Below are 13,719 nucleotides of genomic sequence, written 5' to 3' on the forward strand. Positions count from 1 at the left end.
GCTTTCTTCCTGCATGTATGTATGTATGTGTATATATATATATGTATACATGTATAAAAACATATATATCACACATATAATTACACTTTAATGAACATTGAAAAAAACAGAAATTATACATGTCAAACTGTCAAGAGATTACTCCCCAAAGGGATAATAGCAGTAAGAGATGAGTACATTATACATATATATTTTTTAACACATGTGATAATTTTCTACTCTAATTTTTTTTTAAAATCAAAATATGACATTTATAAGATACCTTTTCTCTGTAGATAAGTTACAGCTTAAGATCTCAGGATAGAACTACAAAAAACATTTTATTGAAGACAAAACAGTGAGCTGTAGTTCATGAAGCAAAACTTGAACTGAATCTTAAAGAAAATCAGAAGAGACAGGGCTCAGGAATGTTACTACTGACATTAAGGGAGAGGTGGACCATAGCTAACAGCAAGGGCAAAGAGCACCAGCTTGTGTAGACAGAGCTGGAGAGGCTCATCTGTGATCTGGCAGCGGCCTTTTCTTCAGACTGGAATGAAACAGACCTCGTAGAAGTGTGGTATAGAGCCCGCCCCTTTCAGAAGTGGTGTAGTGTCAATGTTCTTGGGATCGACCAGAGGTTTCAAGGTAAATTGCTGTAAAATGCTGACCAGGAGTAAAAACAGCTCCATGCGGGCCAGGCCTTCTCCAACACAAACTCTTTTTCCTAAAAATGAGACATAAATGAAATATCCATATAATTCTCTTTTGACCTAGTGCACAGGGAGGTGTAGATAAATATGAAATGAAAGACTAGAGTAAATAAATAGATAAACTAAGGAAAATCAAATAATCAATGGCTTCTCCTATTTACACCAAAATCTGTTCTGCTTCATTCCTTCAGAACATATTTCTGTGTACATTCTATTCAATATAGTTTTTAAAATCTCTTCTGTACACCCATGTTGGAATTGCTTTCCTGAGGGTGGCCAGTGACATTTTTCTACACTCACACACACACACAGATATATACAAACACAAAGACATATACACACACAGACATATATACACACACTCGCTCATCCCAATCGACATGAGACACACTATGCATTCTCCATCTACCTCCAACCCAAGTCTCAACAACAGATTTCATTCATTTCATCTGATTTCTAAAAATAATCTTTACCTTGCCATGTCCCTGCTTTAACACTATTTTGAGTTTACCACTATCAGGTATAAAAAAAAATGTCACAAACTAGACACAAGTATTACTACATGTTCACCAAGCCCGGACACATAAGCTATTTCAAGTGTTAGGAATTTCCAGTCATTCTTCCAACTGAAATACTCGTCCCCTGAGCTCTGCCAGCTGAGATTCTCTACACCCTTCTAGATCCACCACAGGTGTCATTTATTCTACAAAACTTCTTTTATCTATTCAAGTGGATACAATTTACTCCCTCACTGGTATTCCACAAGACTTATTAATGCTTCTAGTACAGAATATTTCACATGAAATTGTCATTATTCCTCTGTCCCCGCACACTGGAATATAAGCTCATAAGGTAAAGCCTTAGATCTTATAATAGTAGCACAGTGTCAGGACAAAAGCAATCCCACAAACCCTGTAAATTGAGCAGAAATCTTGAGCAGGCTCATTATGTAACAATGGACCCAAAATTCAGGAAGAAGGTAAGGAGATTATCAGGTCTCTATGCGATGACCTCTGGGCATTGTTCACAGTCTAGGGATGTTTCTCCATCTTCCCAGATCCATTGTTTGTTTTTCTTTTGCACCTACTCTGTGTTTAGGAAGTTGATCTCTTTGGAATGCATAACCCCAGTAGTTATCTTCTTCACTGTGAGTAAACTCAGAGGATTGAACATTGAGAAGGTTAGAGTATGCCTTCCCTCAGTCCCAGCCTGTCAGGCCACAGTTCAGCAGGGGCTGTATTCTCCAACCCACAGACCCATCTCCTGCTGAGGCAGCCATTCTCTCTTTGCTAAAAATCTGCTTGAGTTTCAGCAACACCCTCGTTCTCCCGAGCCCTTCGACATAGGATGGTAACATCGTCCTACTGATGCTCATCCCTGAGTACTTGACCACTCCTTGCCACTTCCTTTAATTGTGTCTGCACCTCTGAAAACAGTTTCTTCATTAAACTGTCTTAAGTATCCTACCTCTTTCTTTCAGGGACCCTGACAAATTAAAGGAAAATACTAAATATAAAATATTTCTTCCTGCAAGAAAACTTCCTTTATCTTCCAACTACTCTGCCCTCTGCCCTGGCCCTCAAAATGCAAGATTCAGGAGCTTCTCTCTCTGGGAGCCCACAGAAACCCTTTGAAGAGTATTTTCTCTCTGGAGTATCCTTGCCTTTAACCTGCATTCCTCTTTCTTAAAGGAAGGATGCATCTGTTACTCACATTTGTATCTCTGGACATGAGTGAGCACGAGTCTACTACATATAAGGCATGTAGACTACATTCAGTGAATTCACTTCATTGAGTGAACTGACTTCTCAGGGCGGGGGAGAAAAGTCACAGTGGAACTAAACATCTAGGAGGAGCTCTTAGGAGACTCAGCAGTGGATAAGGGAGCAGAAGTCAGGAAATACAGCCTCCAACCAATGAGAAATGATCTGCACTTTGGGAATGGTGCCTCTGGCCTCATGCAAATGGCAATTTGTCCAGCCCAGACTAGCCTCCATGCAAAGCCCTTCCTTCTCTCATTTCAACACTGATGTACAGACAAAAATGAAGCATGCTTGCCTGCTGAAAAAGCCATGAAGTAGTCACTCTTCTTAAAGTTACCACTTTTATCCAGGAAGTGACCAGGATCAAACTTCTCTGGGTTGGGAAACTCCTTGTCATTGTGCAGGACAGAAGTCAGAGATGGTAATATGGTTGTGCCCTGAGATAAAGAGAAACAGATTAACTGGATTTTAAAAATGGTCATGGAGCTCGAAAAAAAAAAAAATACCTTCTCTAATCCTTTCCTCTTGTAGATGAGATGACTGAGGCACACACACACACACAAAATTGTTCTTTCCATGTCAGAGAACAAATTAATGACCAAGCCTGTGCTGTGCTTAGACCCTCAAGTCATGTCCGGCTCTTTACAACCCCATGGACTGTAGCCCACCAGGCTCCTCTGTCCATGCGGATTCTCCAGGCAAGAATACTGGAGTGCCATGCTCTCCTCCAGGGGATCTTTCCAACCCAGGGATCAAACCTAGGTCTCCCTCATTGCAGGCAGATTCTTTACTGTCTGAGCCACCAGGGAAGCCCAATGACCAAGACTAACAGATCTTAAATTCTATAATGCCCGTTCAGGGCACTGTTAAAACCTGACTCCAAGATAATCGTCTCCAGCTTGTAGCCTACTTACTATGCTTGCTTTCCAGTAAATTAAAGGAGCTGCACTTTTCTTGATCCCAAAAAAAAAAAAAAAAAAAAGTCATTGTTTAAACTTGCTGATGTCACTTAAACTCTAGCTCTTTCTCTTTGGAATCAAATCTGACATCTTCTTCAAAACTATATGAGTGGCCATATTTTTGAAAACAATTTTCTTCTCCTACTAAGATGAGAAACTGGTAAGCATACCCTCATCCTGCTATGTTTTCTCAATGTATTTGTTGAATATTCTTCTGGAAGTCGGATGGCATTTCTGGATTCTTGTAAGGTTGTATTAAAATCAAAGATACCATATAACATGATGATTTAGAGTTTAGTTTTTAGAATCAGTTGAACATTTTTCTCTGCTAAATCAATCTCCGTGACTATAGGCAAGTTTTTTGTTTGTCTTTTTTTTTTTTTTAACGTTTGCCTGCCTCATTTCCATCACAAGTTAAATATAAACAGGGAATTCCTTGGTGGCTATGGTTCAATCTGTAGCTTAGGTTTAATCCCTGGTTGGGGAACTGAGATCTCACAAGTGGCTCAGCATGCCAAAAAAAGCTAAAATGACAACAACAACAAAATAAACGATAAATTTGCATTATTTTATTATGTAATGAGATAATATAAGAAATACTTTTTAAACAGAGGTTATTACCACAAGTTAAAATGCTCAATAAGTAGAAATTTTGCTATTGTTATGATAACAATGATTTTTTTCACAATATCTTAGGATCATAATACTACAGAGACATAATTCCAATTCAGATTCATCTGAATGCCTTCTGGTATACTGTATGCCCTTTCCAAATACATGATATACTTCCCACTCCAAAACGTCATGAATTGAAAGATGGACTGTCATTTCCATGTGGGCAAATAAATAAAAGAATCAAGATTGCTGAGAGAAATAAAAATAACCTCAGATACTCAGATGACAACACCCTTATAGCAGAAAGTGAAGAGGAACTAAAGAGCCTCTGGATGAAAGTGAAAGGTGAAAAAATTGACTTAAAATTCAACATTCAAAAAATTAAAGTCAGGGCATCCAATTCCATCACTTCATGGCAAATAGATGGGGAAACAACGGAAACATGACAGACTTTATTTTCTTGGGCTCCAAAATCACTGCAGATGGTGACTGCAGCCATGAAATTAAAAGATGCTTAGTCCTTGGAAGAAAAGCTATGATCAACCTAGACAACATATTAAAAAGCAGAGACATAACTTTGCTGACAAAGTTCCGTCTAGTTAAACCTATGGTTTTCCCATAGTCACATATAGAGTTGGACCATAAAGAACGTTGAGCACCAAAGAATTGATGCCTTTGAACTGTGGTGTTGGAGAAGACTTTTGAGAGTCCCTTAGACTGCAAGGAGATCAAACCAGTCAATCCTGAAGGAAATCAGTCCTAAAAGTTCATTGGAAGGACTGATGTTAAAGCTCCACTACTTTGGCCACCTAATGCAAAGAACTGACTCATTCGAAAAGACCCTGATGATGGGAACGACTGAAGGCAGGAGGAGAAGGGGACAACCGAGGGTGAGATGATTGGATGGCATCACCAACTCAATGGACATGAGTTTGAGCAAGCTCCGGGAGATGGTGATGGACAGGCAGGGCTGGTGTGCTGCAGTCCATGAGGTCTCAAAGAGTTGGTCATGAATGAGTAACTGAACTGACTGAAATAAAGGAGAAACTGAAGTTTCAGTCTTTCTTGAACCTCTTCGTTATGACACAGCAACTCCTGTGATTCATTTCCTGACCTGGGTGGGCTTAGAGATATGCCCTGAGCATGAAGTACAGGAAGATAGTATGGCCACAGTACAAAGGTTTTCATATAAAGTTAATAAGTGACAAAAAATTTATCCTGGATGATGGAACCATCTGTTGCTGTTTAGTTGCTAAGTTGCGTCTAACTCTTTGTGACCTCGAGGACTATAGACTGCCAGGCCACTCTGTCCGTGAGATTTCCCAGGCAAGAATACTGGAGTGGCTTGCCGTGTCCTTCTCCAGGGGATCTTCCCAACTGAGGAAGATGGGATGATATACTTCAAGGTATAACAGAGTAACTGCTTTTGAGTTGCCCTCACAAACCTGAAGTATACATAAATACAGAGAGGAGGACTTTCCTGGTGGTCCAGTAGTGAAGAATCTGAGACAGGACATGGGTTTGATCCCTGGTCCAGGAACATCCCACATGCCTCGGGGCAACAAAGTCCGTGCACTACAACTACTGAGCCCACATGCTCTACAGCCTGCATGCTGCAACAAGAAAAACCATTGCAATGAGAAGTCCAGGCACTGCACTAGAGACTAGCCTCTGCTCACCACAACTAGCAAAAACCCACACGCAGCAATGAAGACCCAGTGCAGCCAAATTAGATAATACTTTCTGAAGTCTACGGGGGAAAAAAACACGAAGTAACAGCTGTCCAGCATTGAACAAGAAGCAATCCAGGACTGTGAACTTTAATAAAGAGGAATTGGTAGGCCCTATATTCACTCCTAATATACTTCTGAGAACATTTTCCTCCTAGAGTGCAGGGAGGTGGCAGCCAAGCAAAGTGGGACCCTTTCTGAGCTAAGGAGACAGAGATCAAAACCTGATGCCTACAACTCATGAGGAAGGACACAAGTCAGGAAGAATCTATAAACAGGGAAGATCTCAAAAGTATACGAGACTATTCTCTGTACTTTCATGTCTGTGGGTTGGGCAGCTTCAGGACCCCAATTAGAGTACGACTCCTGGGGCGGTGAGAACTGAAGGTGGATACCAGATACTGTACAGTGATAGAGAAGTTGAGGTTCCAACCCAGTGAGAGTAGAAAGAACTTTCCTGGCAACTCAGGTTTTCTGTCATGATTGATCCCCCAAATTCTAAGTTGTTGGGTTAGTGAAACCACCCTGGACTAAGGGTCATGCCCTAAGATTAAACCAAAAATTGAAATTAAATCACAGTGACAAACAATTATAGTAAGCTTAAGAAACAAAGGACATCTGTCAGTAATTTAGCTGCCTATCAAAATAAATTTCAGTGCCCTTTAAAGAAAGGGTAATCCAGACTCCCCATAAGGCATCATTCAAAATGTTCACTATACAACAGAAAATTTAAAATAAATGTGAAATGAAGGAAATGTGACCCAAATTTGAAGGAAAAAGAGCCAATAGAAGTAGAACCCATATTATCCTAGATATTAGAATTATCTAAGAACTACACAAGAACTACAAACCATCTATCATAAGTATATCCAAGTTCTTAAAGGAATAATTAATAACAAAAAAAATGAGAAATCTCAACAGAGATTTAAAACTGTAAAAATAGAAATTCTAGAAATGAAATTTTTACTGGATTGAATTAAAAACATTAGAGACTGCAAAAGAAAAGGTTAATGAATTTAGAGACATATCAATAGAGTAACAGCTGAGAAGCCCCTACTGGAAGAACTTTCCAACAGACAGTAATTATAAACTATGAAATACACACAAACATACACATTCTGCAAGGTAGCCAAAAGCATGAAGATACTGAAGTGTAGAAAACATATGAGGAGAGAAAAAGATACTGGGTGAGTTTTCCATTTGAAAGATGTTATCATGAGGACAGGTCTCAGACAACAAAATATTGAGTGACTACAACATGGCCATAAGCCAACTCTCACTGCTTTAAAGAATCAGTGACAACATTCAGCTGTACCTACTGCACAGAAACAAAAAAAAGGGGGTGGGGGGGGGTGGGGAGGTAATACCATAAAAGGAAGAGCCAGAGAAGATGAACCTTAAATTCCCTATATGAAATATCCCAAATCTCTGACAATCCTATAATCCTTGGATTACATGTGGAATAAATTCCAGATAAGTACCCTAAAGTTAAAAAAAACTAAATTTAAAACTCAGAACTTTGAGTTGAGAACAACATAGTTAACCACCTGCTAAAACAAGCAAATGAACAAAGCTTGATGTTCCTCAAAGGACATAAATGAATCAAGAGTCCCTATGATATATCATTAAAAATATATAGGACAAAATCCAAAATAATTAGACACACATACATACAAACACACACACCCCAAGAAAATGTGACCCATAGACAAGATAAAAAGAAGAACAACAGTAACATGAAGATAACGATAGTGATAATGGAATAAAGAGATAAGAATTTTGAATCAGAGTCAAAATTTGAATTTATAATCATAACTATTATATTCAAGGAAATGAAAAAATGTCTCAACATTAAGTAAAATGTTAATGAATGAATGATAAAAATATAAATTATAAGGAGAACCCAAATGGAAATTCCAAAACAAATATTTACGGTTGATTATATTAATTATTAAATAGGCTTTACAATAGTTTGAAAGAAAAAGTGGTGAAATAGAAGATAAATAAATAAAACTTTTTTAAGTCTAGAGAAAAGGAAAAAATTGAAAATAAATAAGCAACCAGAACCTGAGGAACCTTTTCAACAACACCATAAGGAGATTGGAATACTAAAAAAAAAAAAGAAAAGAAAAGAAGTAAAAGAGGATGGGCAAAGAAAATTGAGAAAATAATGAAGAAAATGTAGACATCTACAATGTAGACAAATAGAATAAATAAAAACAAAACCAGACTTAAACATAAATATATTGTAGTTAAAATATAGTCAAAAACACAGAGAAAACTTGAAGGCAGTCAAAGAAAATTGGCCCATTACCTACACAAGAACAAGAATTCAAATGACTGCTGACTACGTATCAATAAAACTACATTCCAGAAAATAGTAAAATGATAAAACTCCTAGAGGAGGACATAGCCAAAACACTTCCCAACATAAATCACATCAGGATCCTCTATGACCCACCTCCCAGAATACTGGAAATAAAAGCAAAAATAAACAAATGGGACCAAATTAAAATTAAAAGCTTCTGCACAACAAAGGAAACTTTAAGCAAGGTGAAAAGACAGTCTTCAGAATGGGAGAAAATGATAGCAAATCAAGCAACTGACAAACAACTAATCTCAAAAATATACAAGCAACTCCTGCAGCTCAACTCCAGAAAAATAAAAGACCCAATCAAAAAATGGTCCAAAGCTAAACAGACATTTCTCCAAAGAAGACATACAGGTGGCTAACAAACAGATGAAAAAATGCTCAACATCACACATTATCAGAGAAATGCAAATCAAAACCACAATGAGGTATCATTTCATGCCAGTCAGAATGGCTGTGATCCAAAATTCTACAAGCAATAAATGCTGGAGAGGGTGTGGAGAAAAGGGAACCTCTTACCCTGTTGGTGGGAAGGCAAACTAGTACAGCCACTATGGAGAACAGTGTGGAGATTCCTTCAAAAACTGGAAATAGAACTGCCTTATGAACCAGCAGTCCCACTGCTGGGCATACACACTGAGGAAACCAGAATTGAAAGAGACACATGTGTACCCCAATGTTCATCGCAGCACTATTTATAATAGCCAGGACATGGAAGCAACCTAGATGTCCATCAGCAGATGAATGGATAAGAAAGCTGTGGTACATATACACAATGGAGTGTTCAGTTCAGTCACTCAGTCTTGTCCGACTCTTTGCAACCCCATGAATTGCAGCATGCCAGGCCTCCCTGTCCATCACCAACTCCCGGAGTTCACTCAGACTCACATCCATCAAGTCAGTGATGCCATCCAGCCATCTCATCCTTGGTCGTCCCTTTCTCCTACTGCCCCCAAACCCTCCAGCATCAGAGTGTTTTCCAATGAGTCAACTCTTTGCATGAGGTGGCCAAAGTACTGGAGTTTCAGCTTCAGCATCATTTCCTCCAAAGAAATCCCAGGGTTGATTTCCTGCAGAATGGACTGGTTGGATCTCCTTGCAGTCCAAGGGACTCTCAAGAGTCTTCTCCAACACCACAGTTCAAAAGCATCAATTCTTCGGTGCTCAGCCTTCTTCACAGTCCAACTCTCACATCCATACATGACCACAGGAAAAACCATAGCCTTGAGTAGGCGGACCTTAGTCGGCAAAGTAATGTCTCTGCTTTTGAATATGCTATCTAGGTTGGTCATAACTTTTCTTCCAAGGAGTAAGCGTCTTTTAATTTCATGGCTGCAGTCACCATCTGCGGGGATTTTGGAGCCCCAAAAAGTAAAGTCTGACACTGTTTCCACTGTTTCCCCGTCTATTTCCAATGAAGTGATGGGACCGGATGCCATGATTTTCGTTTTGTGAATGGTGAGCTTTAAGCCAACTTTTTCACTCTCCTCTTTCACTTTCATCTGGAGGCCTTTTCGCTCCTCTTCACTTTCTGCCATAAGGGTGGTGTCATCTGCATATCTGAGGTGCTTGATATTTCTCCCGGCAATCTTGATTCCAGCTTGTGTTTCTTCCAGTCCAGCATTTCTCATGATGTACTCTGCCTATAAGTTAAATAAGCAGGGTGACAATATACAGCCTTGATGTACTCCTTTTCCTATTTGGAACCAGTCTGTTGTTCCATGTCCAGTTCTAAATGTTGCTTCCTGACCTGCATACAGATTTCTCAAGAGGCAGGTCAGGTGGTCTGGTATTCCCATTTCTTTCAGAATTTTCCACAGTTTATTGTGGTCCACACAGTCAAAGGCTTTGGCATAGTCAATAAAACAGAAATAGATGTTTTTCTGGAACTCTCTTGCTTTTTCCATGATCCAGCGGATGTTGGCAATTTGATCTCTAGATCCTCTGCCTTTTGTAAAACCAGCTTAAACATTAGGGAGTTCACGGTTCATGTATTGCCAAAGCCTGCCTTGGAGAATTTTGAGCATTAGTTTACTAGCATGTGAGATGAGTGCAATTGTGCAGTAGTTTGAGCATTCTTTGGCGTTGCCTTTCTTTGGTATTGGAATGAAAACTGACCTTTTCCAGTCCTGTGGCCACTGCTGAGTTTTCCAAATTTGCTGGCATTTTGAGTGCAGCACTTTCACAGCATCATCTTTCAGGATTTGAAATAGCTCAACTGGAATTCCGTCACCTCCACTAGCTTTGCTCGTAATGATGCTTTCTAAGGCCCACTTGACTTCACATTCCAGGATGTCTGACTCTAGATGAGTGATCACATCATCATGATTATCTGGGTCATGAAGATCTTTTTTGTACAGTTCTTCTGTGTATTCTTGCCACCTCTTCTTAATATCTTCTGCTTCTATTAGGTCCATATCATTTCTGTCCTTTATCGAGCCCATCTTTGCATGAAATGTTCCCTTGGTATCTCTAATTTTCTTGAAGAGATCTCTAGTCTTTCCCATTCTGTTGTTTCCCTCAATTTCTTTGCATTGATCTCTGAAGAAGGCTTCTTATCTCTTCTTGCTATTCTTTGGAATTCTGCATTCAGGTGCTTATATCTTCCCTTTTCTCCTTTCCTTTTTGCCTCTCTCCTTTTCACAGCTGTTTGTAAGACCTCCCCAGACAGCCATTTTGCTTTTTTGCATTTCTTTTCCATGGGGATGGTCTTGATCCCTGTCTCCTGTACAATGTCATGAACCTCATTCCATAGTTCATCAGGCACTCTATCAGATCTAGGCCCTTAAATCTATTTCTCACTTCCACTGTATAATCATAAGGGATTTGATTTAGGGTATACCTGAATGGTCTAGCGATTTTCCCTACTTTCTTCAATTTGAGTCTGAATTTGGTAATAAGGAGTTCATGATCTGAGCCACAGTCAGCTCCTGGTCTTTTTTTGTTGACTGTATAGAGCTTCTCCATCTTTAGCTGCAAAGAATATAATCAATCTGATTTCGGTGTTAACCATCTGGTGATGTCCATGGGTAGAGTCTTCTCTTGTGTTGTTGGAAGAGGGTGTTTGCTATGACCAGTGCATTTTCTTGGAAAAACTCTATTAGTCTTTGCCCTGCTTCATTCCGCATTCCAAGGCCAAATTTGCCTGTTCCTCCAGGTGTTTCTTGACTTCCTACTTTTGCATTCCAGTCCCCTATAATGAAAAGGACATCTTTTTTGGGTGTTAGTTTTAAAAGGTCTTGTAGGTCTTCACAGAACCGTTCAACTTCAGCTTCTTCAGCATTACTGGTTGGGGCACAGACTTGGATAACTGTGATACTGAATGGTTTGCCTTGGAGACGAACAGAGATCATTCTGTTGTTTCTGAGATTGCATCCAAGTACTGCGTTTTGGACTCTTTTGTTGAGAACTCCATGAACAGCATGAAAAGGCAAAATGATAGGATACCAAAAGAGGAACTCCCCAGGTCATTAGGTGTCCAATATGCTACTGGAGATCAGTGGAGAAATAACTCCAGAAAGAATGAAGGGATGGAGCCAAAACAAAAACAATACCCAGTTGTGGATGTGACTGGTGATAGAAGCAAGATCTGATGCTGTAAAGAGCAGTATTGCATAGGAACCTGGAACGTCAGGTCCATGAATCAAGGCAAATTGGAAGTGGTCAAACAAGAGATGGCAAGGGTGAACGTCGACATTCTAGGAATCAGCGAACTAAAATGGACTGGAATGGGTGAATTTAACTCAGATAACCTTTACATCTACCTCTGCATGGCTAATAGAAGGGGGAAAATTGGAAAGAGTGACAGATTTTGTTTTCTTGGGCTCCAAAGTAACTCACTGCAGACAGTGACCACAGCCATGAAATTAAAAATCACTTGCTCCTTGGAAGAAAAGCTACGATAAACCTAGACAGCACATTAAAGAGCAGAGACATCACATGGCCAACAAATGTCCATACAGTCAAAGCTATGGTTTTTCCAGTTAATTATGTATGGATGTGAGAGTTGGACCATAAAGAATGCTGAGTGCCAAAAAAATTGATGCTTCCGAATTGTGCTGCTGGAGAAGACTCTTGAAGAGTCCCTTGGACTGCAAGATCAAACTAATCAATCCTAAATAAAGTCAGCCCTGAATATTCATTGGAGGACTGATGTTGAAGCTGAAGCTCCAATATTTTGGCCACGTGATTTGAAGAACCAACTCATTGGAAAAGAAACTGATGCTTGGAAAAATTGAAGGCAAAAGGAGAAGAGGGCAGCAAAGAATGAGATAGTATCACCAACTTAATGGACATGAATTTGAGCAAATTATGGGAGATGGTGAAAGTCAAGGAAGCCTGACGTACTGCAGTCCCTGGGGATAAAGAGTCAGACACGACTTAGGGACTGAAAAACAACAACAATCCTTGGTAAACATAGATGCAAAAATCCTCAACAAAATACTAGCAAACTGAATTGAAGAATACAGTAACAGGTGGATTTATGAGCAAGCTGGATTTATTCCAGGGATGCAAGGATGGTTCAACACGTGTAAATCAACTGGTGTGATAGAACTCATTAACAAAATGGGGAATAAATATCATAGAATCGTCTCAGTTGATTCAGGAAAAAAAAAAAAGCATTTGATGAAATTCAACATTCATTTATCATAAAAATTCTCAACAAAGCGGTATAGAGGGAAGGTACCTCAACCTAATACAAGCTATATATGACAACCCAACAGTCAATATAATACTCAATAGTGAAAAGGTGAAAACTTTTCCATGAAGATCAGTAAGACAGAATCACCACTTATATTGAACAGAGGGGTCAGGGTTTGGGAAAATTTTTCTTTTTCTTTTTTTTTTTTTTTTACTTTACAATATTGTATTGGTTTTGCCATACATCGATATGAATCCAACATGGGTATACACGTGTTCCCCATTCTGAACTGCCCTCCAACCTCCTTCCCCATACCACCCCTCTGGGTCATCCCAGTGCACCAGCTTAGAGCATCCTGTATCATGCATCAAACCTGGACTGGTGATTCATTTCACATATGATATTATACATGTTTCAATGCCATTCTCCCAAATCATCCCACCTGCACCCTCTCCCACACAGTCCATAATACTGTTCTATATATCTGTGTCTCTTTTCCTCTCTCACATACAGTATTATCATTATCATCTTTCTAAATTCCATATATATGCATTAGTATACTGTATTGGTGTTTTCCATCCTGGCTTACTTCACTCTGTATAATCGGCTCCAGTTTCATCCACCTCATTAGGACAGATTTAAATGTATTCTTTCTAATGGCTGAATAACACTCCATTCTGTATATGTACCACAGCTTTCTTATCCATTCGTCTGATGATGCACATCTAGGTTGCTTCCATGTCCTGGCTATTATAAACAGTGCTGCGGTGAACATTGGGGTGCACGTGTCTTTTTCAATTCTGGTTTCCACAGTGTGTATGCCCAGCAGTGGGATTGCTGGGTCATATGGCAGTTCTATTTCCAGTTTTTGAAGGAATCTCCACACTGTTCTGCATAGTGGCTGTACTAGTTTGCCTTCCCACCAACAGGGTAAGAGGGTTCCCTTT

General features: G+C 39.4%; 1 protein-coding gene across 2 annotated transcripts in view; it reads right to left on the bottom strand.

Annotated features, from left to right (window-relative positions):
• Positions 1-216: 216 nt before the first annotated feature.
• Positions 217-13,719, bottom strand: part of LOC128067983 (cytochrome P450 2C31-like) — an 83,224-nt gene continuing 69,721 nt past the window's right edge. For both annotated transcript variants that reach the window (XM_052661126.1, XM_052661125.1), the window contains exons 8-9: positions 2,751-2,892; positions 217-706 (exon numbers count right to left, since the gene is read on the bottom strand). In XM_052661126.1, coding sequence (XP_052517086.1) covers positions 525-706; positions 2,751-2,892 — 324 coding nt within the window. In that variant the 3' untranslated portion in view covers positions 217-524. The remainder of the gene's footprint in view (positions 707-2,750; positions 2,893-13,719) is intronic.

Source organism: Budorcas taxicolor, chromosome 23 (genome assembly GCF_023091745.1).
Source record: "Budorcas taxicolor isolate Tak-1 chromosome 23, Takin1.1, whole genome shotgun sequence".
In the NCBI taxonomy this organism is placed as follows: domain Eukaryota; kingdom Metazoa; phylum Chordata; class Mammalia; order Artiodactyla; family Bovidae; genus Budorcas; species Budorcas taxicolor.